Source organism: Cervus canadensis, chromosome 1 (assembly GCF_019320065.1).
Source record: "Cervus canadensis isolate Bull #8, Minnesota chromosome 1, ASM1932006v1, whole genome shotgun sequence".
NCBI lineage: Eukaryota > Metazoa > Chordata > Mammalia > Artiodactyla > Cervidae > Cervus > Cervus canadensis.
The window spans coordinates 109,666,030-109,686,097 of record NC_057386.1 but is presented as its reverse complement, the minus strand read 5'-3'; the positions used below and the strand labels follow the sequence as shown (position 1 = coordinate 109,686,097).

Genomic DNA, 20,068 nt, shown 5'->3' with positions numbered 1-20,068 from the left:
CCAGCCCAGGAGGCTGAGGAGGCCTCATCCCGGGAGGGTCCCCACCATGGCCTGGACGGTGCTTCTGCTCGGGCTGCTGGGTTACGGACCATGTCAGGGTCTGAGTTGCATCCTTGGGGAAACTCCAAGCAGGGTCTCAGGATCCCTGTCTCTGTAAGAAGCCCTGTCTCTCTCTTGTTGCTCTTAGGGGTGGATGCTCAGACTGTGGTCCAGGAACCGTCACTGTCAGTGTCTCCAGGAGGGACAGTCACCCTGATCTGTGGCCTCAGCTCTGGGTCAGTCACTACCAGTAACTACCCAGGCTGGTACCAGCAGACCCCAGCCCAGGCTTCCCAACTGCTTATCTACAGCACAAACAGCCAATATTCTGGGGTCCCTGATCGCTTCTCTGGCTCCATCTCTGGGAACAAAGCCGCCCTCACCATCACGGGGGCCCATTCTGAGGACGATGCCGACTATTACTGTGGTCTGGGAACTAGTAGTTACAATATCGTGGTGATGTAAGCCCGTGGGTAGGTACTACCAAAACCTGCCCTTGTGCTCAGAGTGCTCAGCCCTCAGTGGCAGGAGAGGCAGAGAGAGGGTGGGACGGGTCAGGATCCCCGTGGGGAGGGAGGCGCTGGGCCCCGTCTCCTGTCCACTGGTTCATGGACCCGTGTCTCCTCCCAGCTATCCCCAGGTGTGTCCCTCTCTGCAGAGGACCCCTCTCTGCCCATGTTGTTGGGAAGGAGGCTTAGCTCCACAGGGACACTCAGACCCCCACCACTGCCAATAGGACTCTTGTCATTCAAATCACACTAAGAGATATCCAGCATCATGAATGTTATCTTGCGGATAAATTAATGTTCCATTTGCCTGAAGAGGCACCACCAGTGGAATTTTGTAGAAATGCAATTTCCCAACTAGAGCTCCTGAATCACAGTCTTTTGTTGGTGGCAGGAATCTGTGATTAACAGGAAATCACTCCCCCGCAAATATTTAGGAACATCAAAGTTCCAGATGTATGTCTTTTATTATAAAATAACCCCTGAGAATTTTCTTATGATTCAGTCCAGACTTGTTAATTCCCCATAACACATTCACTCCCAGTTCACGGTCAAAATCCAAAACCCCAGAAACGCAATTCACATCTGAAGCCATGGGGAAATCTGTGTCTTTATTTAAACATAAGACTGGAAGTTGGGAGGAATTTCCCCAAGCCTGTGCTGTCTAAGGACACACCTCGAGGCTCATGGGAGGACTTATACTCCTGGAAGAACCTTACTCAGAACTGGCTCCAAAAATCCCCACACTCTCCGCTGACTCCCTGGGTGCCCGGATGCCAGGTCATGGCTGGGCTCCTCAGCAGGTGGAACGCCCCCCAGGCCCTGCTCCCATAAACAGTGCGTGGGGAGATGGAGCAGCAAGGGAAGACTGAGTGAGGGGGAAAGCAGACTCGTGTCCACCCCTGTCCCCTCTGCTGGTGACTGTGGGGCCAGGAAACCTGGGCCTTGACCCCACCTGGGTCATCAGTGCTGAATGTGAGATGGGGGCCGGTGGTTGGCACTGCGATCACCCCCTCTCTCCCTGGGGTCCCCAAGTCCTCGGAGTCCTGGGAGGTGAGCATCACGCTGTACAGCATGGCAGCGCCCTCAGCCTGGCTCCCCTCCCTGAGGGCAGCAGCCCAACGAGGACTAGTCTCAAAACCCTGGGTGGAAGGAGCTGCTGGCAGGAGTTGCCCCAGGTCAGCGTCAGACACAGAGTAATTGGGTCAGGGCAGCCGGTTGCTGGGTCAGTGGGCAGAGGATACACACCCTTACTGATGGGCTACTAGTTGGGAGATCAAAGGGCAGCTCCTTCCTTCCTCTTATTTTCCCACCGTGGACATTCCCCGAGTGCGTCACCAGGGGGCGCTGTGCACGCCCTCAGAACTGGCGGAACCGGAACACACCAGATGGTCCCCTGACCTGGGCTGGTCCCCGAGCTCACTGGACTGAGTTGGGGGTCTCAGCAGGTGCTTCCTCTCAGGAGACAGACTTAGAGACCCGACCCCTCAAGCTCTGGGAATGAAGCTTCAAACAGGACTGAGGACCCAGATTTAGAGGGCGTCGTGTTCATCAGACTCTACCCCCTTTGCCAGGAGCAGAGAGGGGAGGAGCCCCCAGAGCCGAGCCCCCCGCATCCCTCAGCTCCCGCTGCCTCCTCCGGCTCCTCAACTCTTTCCTAAGGGCTCCTCCCCTCCCTTATGATTCATGACTTTGCTACCCAATCCCGGGCTCCTCTTTATTATACAACCCGCCCATGAGATGTCCTCCAGACGCCCTCTCAGTCCTGACCCCTTAAGCAGCCAGGACGCCATGGACAGACTTGTGCTGAAGGGTCTGAGGGGAGGCCACAGATAGCCCTGAGGTCATGGGGGACACAATGGTGGATTTTGGCCCTAAGGAAGGGACAGTGCACAGAACAGGGAGCAGGATCTGTCCCTGAGGGGCTCTGATCAACAGGTCATAGGATGTGTATCTGGGCTGGACACCAGGGCGCTCGGGGGCCATTCTCGAGGGTTGGTGGGTGAGAGCTGGGCCCAGTGTCCTGGCACTGCATGGTGGCTTCAGCTCAGGGTTCCCAGCTGTGACCTCCCACCCCTGAGGCCCCCACAGCCACACTCCTGCCCACCCCCTAGGCACCCTCAGACACAGGGACCTGATCCAGAGCCCAGGGAGGGGTCAGAGAGCTGCAGGGTGGAGTGGGGGGGCAATGGTGCAGTTATTTGCATGAAAGGATCCTCCCCCTCTCAGAGTATGAAGAGGGGAAGGAGCGGTGTGGGGATGCTCTGCTCAGCTGTGGGGCCTCAGAAGGCAGGACACTCTGACCATGTCCACCATGGCCTGGTCCCCACTGCTCCTCACCCTGGTCACTCTCTGCACAGGTGACTGGGTGGGGGGACAGCAGAAGGGCCCTGAGAAGACGCATGTCCATTCTCCCTCCTCTCCTTCCTGAAGCCCACAGTCACCGTCTCTGTCTCTCCCCCTTCCAGGATCCTGGGCCCAGGCGGCTGACTCAGCCGCCCTCTGTGTATGGGACTTTGCTAAAGGATCACCATCTCTTGTACTAGAAACAGGAGAAACACTGGGATCTTTATGTGAGCTGGAACCAACAGCTCCCAGGGTCTGCACCCACACTTCTGATATATGAAAAAGGCAAACGACCCTCAGGGGTCCCAGCTCCAAGTCTGGCAAGTTGGCCTCTCTGACCACTTCAGTTCAGGCTGAGGACGACACTGATTATTACTGTTTCTCATGGGCTGACAGCTTGAAAGTTTCCTCAGTGCTTCAGGCCAGAGTGGAAAGAGACAAAATTCTGCTTCCCCCACAGCCATGGGGCTCCCAGGGCAAGGTGTTTGCCCCTCCCATCCTGGAGTTCCTGAGAGCATGGAACCCAGGGGACTGAGTGTCCCCTGACTGCAGCACAGCTGCCCCCTCAGCTCGACTCCCCTCCCCAGGGCAGCATCTCACAAGGGGTGGTCACACACCTCTGGATGAAGGAGCTGCTGACAGCAGTTGCCCCCGGTTCCCAGGTCGGAGTCAGCAGCACAGAGCAGGGGGGTCAGTGCCGCCCTTGCTGGGTCAGTGGGCAGTGAACGCATATCCCTGTCCTTCCGCCACAGAAGGATCTCCTGTTAAAGGAAAAGGAAACGGAATTCAGAGTTTCTTCAAGTAATTTCCACACAGTCCAGGATCCAGTAAAAATTGTCACTTCGATCAAGAACCAGGAAACTAAATATTGAAGGGAAGTGAGACAGCATAGACATCAATGCTGAGATGCCTCAGATGATGAAATCAGGTGACAGATATTTTTAGGGGTAAATCACCAAATCTATCTGGTGAGCAAATATAGAAACTCTTGGGTCCAAGGAAAAGGATATAAATGGAAGGGGAAAAAAAGAATGATGAGAACAAGCTTGTCAGAATAACCTGAAAATACAATGGGTTAAAATAAAAAAGTTCTCTGTATACTATCAAAGACATGTAATAATTATTATTTAACTCATTTATTTGTTCATTAGTAAGGTATTTGGTGACTGGAAAAAAGGTAGCCCCACCTTCCTCACAAGGCTTCCCAGGTGTCACAAGGGATAAAGAACCTGCCTACCAATGCAAAGGACATAGGAGATGTGGGTTCTATCCCTGCGTTGGGAAGATCCTCTGGAGCAAGAAACAGCAACCCACTGCATTGTTCTTGCCTGCAGAATCCCATGGAGAGACGAGCCTGGTGGGCTACTTTGCATGGAGTCACAAGAGTCAGACAGGATTGAGAACCAAGCAACTGAGCAGCACCTCGCTCACACTTTCAACACCATGAACGTTCCAGAGTTCGTCACCAGGGGGCGCGGTTTATCAGCTCAGAACTGGCAACAAGGCAACACACCCACGTGGTCCCTTGACCTGGCCCTGCACTGGTCTCAGTGGCCCGAGTTGGACGTGACAGCAGGTGCTTCCTCTCAGGGGACAAACTCTGAGCCTCGGCCCCCAGGCCTCCTCCTGGGAGTGAGGCTGCACATGGAGCCGAGCACCCAGAATTGGAGGGTGAAGGGGTGAGGTGGTCATCAGCCCCCACCCTCTTCTCAGAAACAGAGGAGGGGAGGAGCCCCCAGAGCCCACCCCGTGCACCCCTCCAGCTCTCCTCAGCCTGCTCCTGCTCCTCCTCATCTCTTTGCTTAGAGCCTGCCCTCCCGCTCCCCGATTCATGACTTTCCTCCCCATCCTGGGCCTCTCTCTTTCTACAGACCTACAGTGTTGACCTCCATGGTGATGACCCAGTTCACTCTTTCAGAAGATCATGGACATGTTTCCAAATCTTCCTGAACTTTACACTCACTTCCTCGGCCCCTCCTTGAACCTGTCTAACCCTTCCTCCCCGAGAAGCCTCAGGGCTCTGGCTCTCAGGTGTGACCCCAGCTTTCCCCTCCATGCTCCTCCCCAGCTTCCCCTTGTGGTCCAGGGGATTTTGAATCCCTCATGTAGCTGATTTATCCCCTGGAACCTCACACTCTGTCCTGTGTGCCATTGAGTGAGGAATCAGGTGGAGAGAGAAACCCTGGTCCTGAGACCTGGGAAATGATTCCTGGCTGAGGAGTGTCTGTGCTCAGCTGCTGTGGGATTGATTTTATGCACAGTGAGCAGAGAAGCTGTTGGGGCCCTCGGCTGGGAAAGCAGACGCTCTCCTGGGGCTCTGCCCCCGGGGCGACCACTGCTGCTCCTACTGGACCATGTCTAAGTCAGCTTTGCTCCCTATGGTCACGTCCGAGTGTCCTGACAACAACGACCTGTCGTGTCGTGTCCTGTCCCTCATCTCAGATCTGAGACCCACCCATGGCTCTGATAACTCAGTCTGCCCTGTTTTCACAGATAGAACGTCCCGCTGCGACGTAAAAGTCCCTTGGTGGAGATGCCATACGTGTCAGAAAATCTTTACAATTATCTTGTTTAAAGAACACAGGCTACAAGGAAAATTATGTTTTAGAAACAGTACCATGGCAATGCAAAATTAAAACAGAGCCAGAGTTGGACACAACTTAGTGATTTAACAACAACATCTTCTTCAGTTAAACTTAGGCATCTATTTTAAGTGATGACCTTAGACTTTTACTAACCCATGAACACATTTTGGTTCATTTAAAATCTCCAAGTCACACATCCACTGTGTAACACTCACATGCACTACAGGGTGAGGTACAGTTGGCTGTTGTTTCCCATCCAGACACAGCCTGAAGGGTGTAATTTCAAAAGCACTTTGGGGAAAGTTGCCTCTTAAGAGCTCTGATCCCCAGGTCAGGATCTGTGTTTGTGCCAGGACACCAGGGGGCGATCGGAGGCCGTTGCTGAGTGTCTGGACCTGTGAGAGCAGAGACCAGTCCCCTGGTCCTTCCTGGTTTTTTCTGCTCAGGGTTCCCGCTGTGACCTCCCACCCCCAAGCCCCACACAACCCCACGTCTGACCACAACTGGCCTCCCTCAGGCACGGGAAGCTGACCCAGGTCCCAGAGGTCATCAGAGCATTGTGGGAGTTGGGGGAGGACGGTCATTTGCATGAAAGGCCCCTCCCCCTCTCAGAGTATGAAGAGGGGAAGGAGCGGTGTGGGGACGCTCTGCTCAGCTGTGGGGCCACAGAAGGCAGGACGCCCTGACCGTGTCCACCATGGCCTGGTGCCCTCTTCTCCTCACCCTGGTCGCTCTCTGCACAGGTGACTGGATGGGGGGACAGGGGAAGGGTCTTGGGAAGACTCACGGGCCCCGCTCCCTGCTCTCGTGATGGACCCCCGAGTCACCATCTCTGTCTCTCTCCCTTCCAGGATCCTGGGCTCAGGCTGTGCTGACTCAGCCGTCCTCCGTGTCCGGGTCCCCAGGCCAGAGGGTCAGCATCACCTGCTCTGGAAGCAGCAGCAATGTTGGTTATGGTAATTATGTGAGCTGGTACCAACAGCTCCCAGGATCTGCCCCCAGAATGCTCATCTATGGTGCAACCAGTCGAGCCTCCGGGGTCCCCGACCGATTCTCCGGCTCCAGGTCTGGGAACACAGCCACGCTGACCATCAGTTCGCTCCAGGCTGAGGACGAGGGCGATTACTACTGTTTATCTGCTGACAGTAGTAGCAGTAATGGCACAGTGCTCCAGGCCAGGGGGGAAGTGAGACAAAAACCTGCTCTCCTCCAGGTCATGGGCTTCCTGGGGCTGAATCATCCTATACCAAAGTAGCAAAATGTTTGGTTTGTTTGGTCAAAAAGTGGGATCTGAGCCCCACGCTGGGAACTTGCTCCAGGAAATCTGTTCAGATCTCCTTCATTCGGCAGCTCCCCCACCCCACTCCCCGCCCAGGGCTTTTCCTTGGAAACCACATACTATCTGATTTTCTCCAACTGAGCAGAAATCCCTAGATCCCAGGGGCAGATGCCCTGGGGACAGAGTTCCGGCAAGTCAGGTCAGAACCAGAGAAATGGAGTCCAGCGGTGTCTGAGTCGGGACACATCTGAGTGTCCAGTTTACGTCCTGGTCCCAAAGACTCTCCTCCTGTCTGATGCTAGTAGTGGACGCTCAGGAGTCCCTGCTTGGTTCCTTGGTCTCAAGGCTGGAGTTCAGGCTCCTTGGCCATCACTGGGCTCAGCTGAGGCCCAAGCTGCTGCTACCTCTCCTGGGACAGCCTCTCAGGCTCACAGGTGACTTCAGACCCCTGGGGAGGGGGCCGCCCACCCTGAAATCGCAGCCTCAGCGGGCACATGGGATCTGCGAGCGCCGCATGTCACCACGCCGGTGTCCTGCTCCTGTCACTGCCCTTTCACACGCACGTGCAGGGTCTGCACAGCAGGCAGGCTGGGCTGTGGGCCCAAAGTTCACTGAGATGCACATTTTACAATATGTGGGATTATTCCTTTGAATCCTCCCTTTTCCTTTAACCCTTAAATCTTCCTTATCTTCAACTTCCATGCCCACGAAATTACATGTTTTCCATTGTACCAGAGGACTTTTGCTTAATAGGCTCCAGATCAAGCAGTGCAGATCTTTGGCTGACGGAATCGGACCTCAGTCACAGATACTGAGAAAGGAACACAATTTTCAGCATGTTGTTTGCAGCAGACACTGTAGCAGCAGCTCTGAAATGGACTTCAAATCCTGTTTCATTTCACACGCTGAGAACGAGTATGTTGTGGCTGTACATCACAACTTACTGAACAAGCTTTCACCCTAAAGCCCCTTAGCTGCTCTTCCTAGTCCTTCTGCTCCACGTAAGACCATGTAGGGGAAAGGGAATTTAGAACACTTCATGATGTTCACACCAACAGTATCATTTTAAGTTCTGATCATGAGTCATGTGTTTTTCTATTATTTTCATCTAATATTTTGAAAGAATCTCGATATAATTTTCTTCTAAAAAGTGCAGATATATTGAAGCTACCCCAATTTATTGGTGGTTCTCAGAGCCCAGGATAGCTAAGCCCCTACACCTGGTGATGGTGTGGGTGTCAACCACGCAGCCCTGATGCCCTGGACGGTCGTGATCAGCAGTGGTTTCACAGCCTGTGTGTGGGGAGACACTGTCCCCCCACAGATCACATGTGACTCTCTTGTTCCTTGTTGAGTTTCCTGCTGGAGGAAGAGCCACCCACGGATCCTCACAAGGAGCAGGAAGTGATTTCACGGGAAGGGAGGAGAGGTTCCCAGTCACGGGGGAGTATGGTGTTGGGGTGAACAGGATCGCTGGGGCAGAAAGGGGAGCACATCCGTTATATTCAGCCTCACATCTGCAGGGAAAGATTCAGGTTCAAGAAACGAAGGACGTGAGGGCTGATTAGGGGAAGGTTGTCACCCCATCACTCAGGGTCTCCTCCCGGTACTGTCCCTGATATGTGAGAGGTCCAGCATCTGCCTCCTTCAAGAACTGCCCCGCCAAGGGGACATCAAGTGACTTGGGCAGGGAGAGGCAGGAAATGATTTGCATGAGGGTCTTCCTCCTCCTGATGGGATGGGAGGCAGGAAAAGACCGAGGACCCCACCTCCAGCCCAGGAGGCTGAGGAGGCCATGTCCTGGGAGGGTCCCCACCATGGCCTGGATGATGCTTCTGCTCAGGCTCCTCACTTACTGCTCAGGTCAGGGGCCGGGACTCTGCATCCTTGGGGCACTCCCAAGCAGGGTCTTAGAGCCCTTGTCTCCAAACAACCCCTGTCTCTCTCTTGTTGCTCTTAGGGGCGGATGCTCAGACTGTGGTCCAGGAGCCAGCACTGTCAGTGTCTCCAGGAGGGACGGTCACCCTGACCTGTGGCCTCAGCTCTGGGTCAGTCACCACCAGTAATGACCCCAACTGGCAAGAGCAGAACCCAGGCCAGGCTTCCCGACTGCTTATCTACAGCACAAACAGCCACCCGTCTGGGGTCCCTGCTTGCTACTCTGGCTCCGTCTCTGGGAACAAAGCCGCCCTCACCACCACGAGGGCTCAGTCTGAAGACGAGATTGTTACTGTGCTGCATGTCAAGGCAGTGGGAGCAGCTATCATTCCCACTGTGAATCAGATGACGGGGAAGTGAGACAAAATCCCTGGGCCCACAGACCTTGGCTCTGAGTCTTTTTTTCAGTGAGCAGCTTCTGTGAAGGGATCTGCCAGGGAGGCTTCTCTGCACAGAGATCTCTGTGGATAGTGGGAGGACACACACAGGGTTGTGTTGTGACCTGAGACAGGGCAGGCCCTCACAGGTGTGGACGGAATTCAGCTGCCCCTGCCTCAGCGCTGGGAGCCAGTTCCCCAGAGGAAGTGCTGTGTCTGCCCCGGAAGTGCTCCAGCACAGCCGTGTTCCCCTTCGTCTCCATCCTCTCATCCCCCAGAGTGTGGGTCCCGGGCTGTAGGGCCATGTCCACAGCTCAGACACTGACATGGGCTCTGGCTCCGGCTCCCTCTTCATTTCTATGGTGCTGCTATCAGGACTGAATTTTCCCAAACTCATGGTCACTCAGTCTCTGAGTAACTGCCTGAGGAAGATACGGGTTTTTTCCCTTTACAGACCCTGCAGCAGGTGAGTCCTGAGGAGTCAGCAGAGAAAGCCCTGGCTCCATCTCTCAGGACAGGCCAGGCTTTCTTCTCTGCCAGGTTCCCTGTCTGTGAATTTTCCAAAACCTCCTCAACCACAGAAACATCTTTCCCAGGTCCCCAAGGCCCATTCCCGATTTGTTTTCCAAATTCAGAGTGGACACTCTCTTCTGGTCCCCCAGCTGCAGACACCTGGACTGAGCAGGGCCGGGAGCCGTTGTGGGAGATCCCACCCGCGACGAGGTCATGAGGAAAAAACCTGACACCCAAGGCCAGGACACAAGGGACCCTCCAGGTTGGCCCCGGCCTCTACCCCACCCTGTATCCTCCCCACTTTCTGCTGTTGTCTCTGTTTGCCCTGCTGCAGATTCTTGTGTTGCCTGCCGAAAGTTCTCCTGCTCCTCTTTCACTGAATAAAGACCAACTTAAAACCCTAATTAATAAATCTCCTGGATGCTGGTACCCTATGAAGGGGCCAGGGATAAAGGAAATACTTCAATTCAAACCCTTTTGCTGGCATTCTGGCTTGTTTGATAAATGTGTGCTCTTATTGCAAAAATGCTCATGATTGTTCTAAACATCCTAAGCACAGTACGCTAACAAAAGAAACTATTAAGCATAGATCCTTCCGAGGGGTGAGAAAGGCTCCACAAATAAAATAGCCACAAATGTGCCTAATAGAAAATAGTTTAGATAGACATTAGCTGGTGACTTCTTGCAGGTAGCTCCAACATCAGGGCTCAGGGCCAGCTGGGCTAGCCGTGGGTGGACCCCCATTTGCATGGCAGCCCCTCCTCGGGCATGGGCTGGGGGGAAATGAAGGCCTGGGGCAGCCCAGCACACTTTGGGGACCCCGCCAAGGACTCCCTGTCCTTCACTGTCCCTGGATGGAGCTTGCTCAAACTCATGTGGATTTAGTCGGTGATGCCATCCAACCATCTCATTCTCTCTCCTCCCCTTTTCCTTCTGTCTTCAATCATTCCCACCATCAGGGTCTTTTCTAGTGAGTCATCTCTTCGCATCAGGTGGCAAAGGACTGGAGCTTCAGGTTCAGCATCAGTTCTTACAATGAATATACAGGATTGAGATTCTTTAGGACTGACTGGTTTGATCTCTTTGCAGTCCAGAGGACTCTCAAGAGTCTTCTCCAACACCACAGTTCAAAAGCATCAATTCTTTGGCACTCAGCCTTCTTGATGGTCCAACTCTCTCACATCTGTACATGACTAGTGGAAGAACCATAGCTTTTACTACATGGACCTTTGTTGGCAAACTAACGTCTGTGCTTTTTAATATGCTGTCTAGGTTGGTCATAGCTTTTCTTCCAAGGAGCAAGCCTCTCCTAATTTCATGACTGGAGTCACCATCTGCAGTGATTTTGGAGCCCAAGAAAATAAAGTCACTGTTTCCCTTGTTTCCCCATCTATTTGCCTTGAGGTGATGGGACTGAATGGCATGTTCTTCGTTTCTTTAATGTTAAGTTTTAAGCCAGCTTTTTCATTCTCCTCTTTCATTTTCATTAAGAGGGTCTTTAGTTGCTCTTCGCTTTCTGCCATAAGGGTGATGTCATCTGCACATCTCAGGTTATTGATATTTCTCCTGCAATCCTGATTCCAGCTTGTGCTACATCCAGCCCGGCATTTTGCATGATGGACTCTGCACATAAGTTAAATAAGCAAGGGGACAATATACAGCCTTGACATAGTCATTTCCCAGTTTGGTACCATGTCCCATTTTGTCCATGTCCCATTCTAAATTTTGCTTCCCGACCTGCATATAGGTTTCTCAGCAAGCAGGTAAGGTGGTCTGGTATTCACATATCTTTCAGAATTTTCCACAGTTTGTTGTGATCCACACAGTCAAAGGATTTAGGGAAGTCAGTGAAGCAGAAGGAGAAGTTTTTCTGGAACTCTCTTGCTTTTTCTATGATCCAGTGGATGTTTGCCATTTGATTTCTGCTTCCTCTGCCTTTTCTATATCCAGCTTGAACATCTGGAAGTTCTCAGCTTTTGTACTGTTGAAGCCTATCTTGGAGACTTTTGAGCATTGCTTTGCTGGCATGTGAAATCAGTGCAGTTGCGCAGTTATTTGAACATTCGTTGGCTTTGTCAAAACTTCTTAATCAGAGATAAAAACCTCTCAGTGGAGACGGTGGAAGGGCATGGAAGAGGTGGATTCATGCCAGGCTCAGCTCAGGGTCAAGTGGTCACTAAGACGTGCTTCTGTGTGTTTCACTTGGGGTTTTGCGATATAAAAGCAAACATGCAGAAATTCATTATATTCTGTAGACGAGCATTGGACCTAGGTTTCTAAAAATAAAAGTAACACCATCTGTAATATGATACATATAAAACACTTAAGGATACATCTGAGTAAAAGTGGAACTCTTTGCACTAAAAATTGCAATATATTGTAAGAGATATCTAAAAAAAAATTTTGAGGAGAAAAATTATTTATTACCCAGTTATTATTGTCCACACTTTCTCAATATCTGGGATGTAAGCCAGAAAAAAAAGCAAACTTAAGGAACACCTACCAAGTAGCTTTAAATTATTTGTTTTATTTTTTTATGTGGAAGTGTAGTATTTAACTCAATATGTCCAAAAGGTTTAGAAAAATCAGGATGTTACTACTCTCTAACACAATGTTTTTCTATAAATTCTTTTTTTTATCATGATACATGCTTAAAATATATTTTGATCAATACTTTGGTATTGCAGAATGAAAAATCGATTTAAATTATTTTCCAAATCAGTTACTTTCTAGTTCTTTGCTATTGCCAGTTCAAAATGGGATGTCATTTAAAATGGTGAAAATACATTTTTGTGTTATATCACTGGGATTTTGGCCTTCAAATATGTATCAATCAGACTATATAATTAAAAGTAATCTTTGATGATAGAACACTGTGATTTCTGGTGTTTCAGGAATTGAGTGAACAAGAAATAAAATTTCATTCTCCCCCCAAAATAATAAATACTCCTCCTTTTAGCTCCAAGCCCTGAATGCTACTAAGACAACAAACATTGAAAAGAGCACAACATAGTGAAGCTATTATTTGCTACTAAAAGTATTTAAAAATACAACAATTATTCCCAAATTGATCAAAATTCTCCCAGCAAACAGTCTTCACTTGCCACGAAGCATGAGGTAGGAAGTTGGGGCAAAAAGAATGGAAATTGTGAGAAAAGACATAGAGGATGAAACAGCCCTGGAACCCTCCTCCTCTAGGCCCCGGTGCCCTGATGTGTCTGAGGAAGGGGAGGTTCAGGACTTAGCCCTTGAACTCCAGGAAAAGTGTTTTCTTCTGAGAAATCCCTGTGAGGCTGGGAGAACAGCTTAAGTCCTGGACGTGGCCCAGACCAGGTGGGTGAGGGCAGTGGGCTGTGGGTGCAGAGGCCACGTGGGTGCTGTTGGGGGTTCCCTGAGCTTCACCTGCAGTGGGCACCTGGGGTCACCTCACCCCCAGGAACGCCTGTGTGACCTGCAACCTGTTGATGAGAATTCGGACTCAGCGTTTCTAAACAGAAGAGGGCGCCAGTGTGGTTTCTGGGCTCCTGGCAGCATTTCCAAAGCTTAGAAATGGAACTTACACCTATGAACACTGAATAGAAAATCTAAAGACCACCCATCACGTCCCCCCAACCACACAGAAACAGAGATTTTCTCCACAGCTGCCTTGGCCATCCCAGAAAGAGCGAGAAGACGCCCTGCATCAAACGGGATGCTGCCAGCTTGTTCCTGTTTCATGGAGTGGCGTGCATGTCAGGGGGAGAATCTTCTAATGGACTTTCGCTTCCTCACGACTCGATCAAATCAATGTTAGAAACAACACTAAAAATGAAAATAGGTTGAAATGAAGAATCAATACCTTTAGGACTCGAGATTATACTGACAATTCATTAGAATGACTACAAAAACATTCAGGATCACAATTATTACAAATAATATGTAACTTTAAAATTATATAATTTTATCAGTAGTTCAAAGTGTGAGATATTCTGGTCCCAGCCGAATAAAAGATAATATGCACTTTGACCATATCAGTAGGAAAACAATAAATATTGACCGAGAAACATAAGAAAATTCAAACCAGTGGTAAAATATTGTCTTCAAGACACGCTGAGTAGAAATGTCAGCAGTGAGCAGCCAGATTGCAGGAGCACTTCATCACTGACAGCGCTGCCTCCTGCGTGTTATCTCTTGAGAAGGTGGCGGGTCAGAGCAGGGGTGACAGGTGGGGTCTGCAGACGTCACCAGGAGGGACGCCAGTTCCCACACCGCGCAGGGTTCCCGTCGTCCCCTCGTGTCAGGCTCCGCGGTAGTGATGTGCCCCCTGGCCCCTGCCAGGGTCCTGAGCGCAGTCTGTGCTGCCTCAGCAGGGCCAGCGGCAGGTTTAGTCCTCAGGTCCACTTGTCCTGAAAGGGCAGCAGAGCTGGGGATGTGATGCGTCTGTGCACCAACAGGTCCCATGGAAAACCCACCCCCTGAGGTCTGCTGGTCCCCGGCCCTCAGACCCTCCATTGTTCCTCTGGCTCCAGATGCAGCCACTCAATTTCCTTGACGATTGTGAGCTCCTGTCCTAGGATGGGAGGGGAAGACCAGGAGAGTGATCATGACATGGGCACCTGGTCACAGGCGGTGCCACCAAGATCAGCTTCTCCTGTGTGTCCTGGGAGCTGCGGGCAGAGTAAGCCTGACTCGTGAAGACAGCTTCTGACTCCAAGCAGATACAGAGAGAAAGCTAGGAGATATTTTATACAACTCATATGGGAAAGAGGAGGCCAGCAAAATAGTATCGTTGGGTTAGGGAGTACATTTATGAACAATGTGCCTACAGACCCCTGGAAAAGGGCCTTGAATATTGTGTGTGTGTGTGTGCGCGTGTGTGTAAGACACACTGATTCATTACTAATAAAAGAGGAAAGAATCCGAAGGCCTGCCCAGCCAGGTAGCTACATCCATGGGGTGGTCACGGACGACCCTGACTTGATCATGAGTTAAAGGACTTTGTGTCACAGACACTCCCTGTATCCTGACCTCTGAGCAGCCAAGGGTGCTGTGGACAGACTGCCCTGAGCGTCTGAGGGGAGTCTTGAGGTGAGCCCCAGACGGCCATGAGGTCATGGAGCACACAGAAGGGGCGCCTGACTTGGCCTTAAGGAGTGGACCCTGCGCGGAGCAGGGGCAGGAGCTGTTCTGAGGTTCTCGTCTCTAGGTCATGGATGTGTGTCCGGGCCTGGCCACCAGGGGGCGCCTGGCGGCCATTCCTGTGAGTCTGTGGGGGTGAGAGGTGGGATCAGCCCTGGTTCATGACCCTGTGCTGGAGGAGGCCAGGGGCTTGGAGGTCACAGCTCCGAGCCCTGAGTGCTTGGGCTGCCAGCTGGGACCTCCGAGCCCTGGGCCCCCCGCAGCCCCGCCCCTGCCTACACCCTTGCCACTCTCCAGCAGAAGGACATGAACCAGGGCCCAGGGAGGGATCAGAGAGCTGGGGGTGGGGGTCATTTGCATGAAAGGACCCTCCCCCTCTCAGACTATGAAGAGGGGAAGGAGCGGTGTGGGGACGCTCTGCTCAGCGGTGGGGCCAGAGAAGGCAGGACACCCTGACCATGTCCACCATGGCCTGCTCCCCTCTGCTCCTCACCCTGGTCGCTCTCTGCACAGGTGACTGGATGGGGGGCAGGGGAAGGGCCCTGGGAAGACACACGGGCCCTGCTCCCTGCTCTCGTGTCTGGACCCCAGAGTCACCATCTCTGTCTCTTCCCCTTCCAGGATCCTGGGCCCAGGCTGTGCTGACTCAGCCACCCTCCGTGTCCGGGTCCCCGGGCCAGAGGGTCACCATCTCCTGCACCGGAAGCAGCAGCAGCACTGGGGATAATGATGTGAGCTGGTACCAACAGCTCCCAGGAAAGGCCCCCAGACTCCTGATCTATGGTGACGATATTAGAGCCTCAGGGGTCCCAGACAGATTCTCTGGCTCCAAGTCTGGCAACACGGGCACCCTGACCATCACTCCGCTGCAGGCTGAGGACGAGGCGGGTTATTACTGTGCGTCTCATGACGGCACTGTCAGTCATGCCACAGTGCTCCAGGCCGGGGGGAGTGAGACCAAAACCTCCTGTCCCCTCAGAGCGGGGCTCTGGGGCAGAAACATCCTCTGCAAAGGCAGCCACTTCATTTTTCTGTTTGGCCTAAGACTGTGCTCAGAGTCCCACCAGGGAACTTGGTCCAGAAAAATCTGTTCACAGCTTCTTAATTCACCCCTTCTCCAGCTTGCCTTGGCAGCAAAACATTGTCTGATTTTCCTAACTTGAGCAGAAATCCCTAGTGCCAGGGGCAGGTGCCCTGGGGTCAGAGTCTATGATGGGTCAGGTCAGAACCAGAGAAACCCAGTACAGTTCTGTCTGATTCTGGACTCATCAGAGCGTCCAGTATGGGTCCTGGTCCCAGCTGCTCTCCTCTCTGATGCTAGTAGTGCACGCAGGGGGTCCCTGCTCGGTTCCCTGGCCTCAAGTCTGGCGTTCAGGCTCCTTGGCCCTTACTGGGCTGAGCTGAGGCCCAGGCTGCTGTTCCTGCCTTTCCTGTGACAGCCTCTCAGGCTCACCCAGGGCTCCAGGCTCCTGACCAGGCAGCCTGGGAACCTCCTCCGCTGGCTCTTGCCCACGTGGGAAGCAGGGCACTCAGTGGAGAGTGACTTTCCTGCACCTGGGCCCCAGGGGACATGAGAGCTCTCAGCTGTGAGCAACAGTCTTGCCTCTTATTTCCGCTCCTCTGTGTGGGGGGTCAGTGCCTAGACCTGAGGTCCAGGCTAGGATGGATGGGAAATTACACAACAGAAATGTCAGTAAACTTGACCTACAGTGATGCTTGGACAGAGGATAAGAGACCCCAGGGGAGGGACTTTCTCCATGTCAACAACTTCGTCTCAAGAGCAGGGTCCTGGGGGCCCTCCTCCACAACCTGGACCCCTCCCTTCACGTCCTCACTCCTGAACCAAGACTGTCCTTTAGGGGACAGTGACGGGATGTGGGTTTGGAGGCCTTTGCCCTGCCTCGTGCTTCTGGAATCTGGGCACAGGGCGTGGGACACCCTTGCTTCCTGTCACCTTCTCACCCTCCTTCAAGGGGCCTGGGCCACACACCGATGGTTTTGTCATTTACCGGTTCCTATCTTCACCTATTTTCCTATTTTTCCCTACACAATCATCCATGCATTGAAATAACAGGAAAAGGATTTAGAATGAATATTTTTTTGGATATGAGTTGATTCTTGCAAACACATGTTGAGAAAAGAAAATAACCATATAAATTTTATTAAACAGTTAATGTGCCAGAACATCTGATCTGAATACAAAGCCATAATTTTATTTTACACGGAGATAAGCATTATTTTTGTTCCTTATTTTTCCTAGTTAATGGAGACATTAAGTCCTCTTGCTTGTCCTCCTGTACGAAATTACATGTATGTAAATGAGTATGTACTAGCAATACTACAATTGTGTCTAGGTATTTCTATTTTTACATTCGTTTTATTAATGCTTCTAAATTTATTTTTTAATATGTCTTAGTATAAAACACAGCTTGTAGATGTATGGATGTGAGAGTTGGACTATAAAGAAAGCTGAGTGCCAAAGAATTGATGTTTTTGAATTGTGGTTTTGGAGAAGATTCTTGAGAGTCCCTTGGACTTCAAGGAGATCCAACCAGTCCATCCTAAAAGAGATCAGTCCTGGATATTCATTGGAAGGACTGATGTTGAAGCTGAAACTCCAATACTTTGGCTACCTGATGTGAAGAGCTGACTCATTGGAAAAGACCCTGATGCTGGGAAAGATTGAAGGCAGGAGGAGAAGGGTCTACAGAGGATGAGATGGTTGAATGGCATCACCGACTCGATGGACATCAGTTTGAGTAAGCTCCGGGAGTTGGTGATGAACAGGGAAGCCTGGTGTGCTGCAGTCCATCGAGTTGCAAAGAGTCAGACACGAATGAGCGACTGAACTGGACTGTGCCCTCCCTGCCAGTGCAGTGAATGCTGCTCTGCCTGGTCCACGTCTAACTCAGGGTAACTTGCAGTGGTCACTTCTCAAGTTCTAGACAACAGATCTGACTTTCCCTCATCTCAGATGTGACACTCACCCATGGCTCTGATTGCTCAGACTGCAATGTTTTGACATACATCTTCCAAATCAGATAAAAATCCCCCAGTGGGGATGATATAAGTGGCAGAAATATGCTGATTCCTGCTCTGCTTCACTCAGACTCCAAAAATCTAGTAGTACAAATATCTTTGTAAAAATTAATTTTTACTTGTTCAGTTCAGTTGGTCTTTGCATGTCCGACTCCTTGCGACCCCATGGACTATAGCATGCCAGGCTTCCCTGTCCATCACCAACTCCCGGAGCTTGCTCAAACTCCTGCCTGTCAAGTCGGTGATGCCATCCAACCATCTCATCCTCTGTTGTCCCCTTCTCCTCCTGCCTTTAATCTTTCCCAACCTCAGGGTCTTTTCCAATGAGTCAGTTCTTCACATCAGGTGGCAAAAATATTGGAGCTTCAGCTTCAGTTTCAGTCCTTCCAATGAATTTTGAGGACTGATTTACTTGTTAACAAACAATATTCAATAGATCCCTCTTGGATCATTTATTTAACATTTTCTTAATTAAAAAACTTACAAAGATAATTGTTTTTCAGATACAGAACTCTTGTCAATGAAAAATTGAAACAAACATAGATTTCCCTTCAATTAAACTAATGCACTTATATAAGTAATAGCCTTAAATTTTCACTAATCCATTAACATCTTTTCATACATTTACTATCTCAGGGAATTCCCAGGTGGTCCAGTGGCTAAGGCTCCATGTTCCCAGTGCAGTCAGCCTGGTTTCATCCCTGGTCGGGAAACTAGATCCCACAAGCCACAATTAAGACACCACCCAGACAAATAAATAAATAACTATTTATAAAAGTCTCAAAGTCACACCTACAGTGTAACACACTCATGCAGTGAAGGACAAACTACAGTCGGGCCATGCTTCTCCAACCAAACTTTCCCGGAACTGTATCCTCTCGAACATACTAATTGGGACGACTGGTCCTAAACCACCACATGTCAGGGTCCCTGGGAACAGACGCTGCTCAGAGCCTTTCGGATTCTCAATAAAAGCTGCCCTGAGTATCACCAGCCCTGCTGCCTGCAGCCTGTGCCCCGTGCCTGCAGGAGAGAAGCCCAGAGGGGTTCCTTCATGAGCTAGGACACGAGGTCGGGGTTCAGTGTGTGGAAAGCTTCACACACAGTAAAGATCCAGGAGTCACACCCCAGGCCTCCCCTCACACCCTCGACCCCGCCACAGAGAAGAGCCTCCTCCTCCTCTCGGCTGAGGGGACACACAGAGGAAGCAGGGCTCGGACACCATGGAGGGGACCCACAGAGGAGGGACCCGCTATCCTGCCCAGGAGGGGACGGGCCTCCCCGGGGCCAGCACGGCCCTGCCCTGATCCTGATGTGAGAGGAACTTGTGCCCCAGACGCCCCCTCAGTCCTGACCCTGAGCTGCCAAGAAAGCGGTGGACACACTCGACCTGAGGCTCTGAGGGGAGCCCACAGACAGCCCTGAGGTCACAGGGGGCAGGGAAGCAGCGCCTGGCCTGGCACAAGGGAAGGGGCCGAGCACAGAGCCGGGGCAGGAGCTAGCCTTGAGGGGCCCGGGTCCGCAAGCTACAGGATGCATGTCTGGGCCTGGACACCAGGGGGCGCGCGGGGGCCACTCCTCAGCGTGACTAGGAGGATGGGAGCAGGAAGCAGCCCCCTGGCCCTGGCTGGTGGCCTCTGCTCAGGGCTCCCAGCTGTGACCTCCCACCTCTGGGCCCCATACAGCCCCACCCCAGCCCACTCCCCACCCCCTCGCCGCCCTCAGGCAGAGGGACCTGATCCAGTGCGGGGGATGGATGGGGGGTTATTTGCATGAAAGGCCCCTCCCCCTCTCAGAGTATGAAGAGGGGAAGGAGCGGTGTGGGGTCGTTCTGCTCAGCTATGGGGCCACAGAAGGCAGGACGCCCTGACCATGTCCACCATGGCCTGGACCCCTCTGCTTCTCACCCTGGTCGCTCTCTGCACAGGTGACTGGATGGGGGGACAGGGGAAGGGTTCTGGGAAGACTCACGGGCCGTGCTCTGTTCTCTCGTGTCTGGACCCCAGAGTCATCATCTCTGTCTCTCCCCCTTCCAGGATACTGGGCCCAGGCTGTGCTGACCCAGCCGCCCTCTGTGTCCGGGTCCCTGGGCCAGAGGGTCACCATCTCCTGCACCGGAAGCAGCAGCAACATTGGGATGTTGGGTGTGAGCTGGTACCAACACCTCCCAGGATCAGCCCCTAAAACCCTGATCTATGATAGTAACAACGACCCTCGGGGGTCCCCAACCGATCCTCTGGCACCGAGTCTGGCAACACAGGCACCCTGACCATCACTTCGCTGCAGGCTGCGGACGAGGCTGATTATTACTGTGCGTCTCTTGATTTC

At 52.0% G+C, this 20,068-nt stretch overlaps 2 gene segments (V, D, J or C); both read left to right on the top strand.

Annotated features, from left to right (window-relative positions):
• The first annotated feature begins 46 nt into the window (after positions 1 to 46).
• LOC122438925 lies at positions 47 to 3,035 on the top strand. The segment is given in 3 exon segments: positions 47 to 92; positions 188 to 500; positions 3,014 to 3,035. Coding segments are annotated over 3 exon segments (381 nt in total).
• A 3,079-nt stretch (positions 3,036 to 6,114) lies between these two features.
• On the top strand, positions 6,115 to 19,479 carry LOC122438281. The segment is given in 5 exon segments: positions 6,115 to 6,219; positions 6,328 to 6,630; positions 13,762 to 13,768; positions 18,116 to 18,120; positions 19,466 to 19,479. Coding segments are annotated over 5 exon segments (375 nt in total).
• The last annotated feature ends 589 nt before the right edge of the window (positions 19,480 to 20,068 follow it).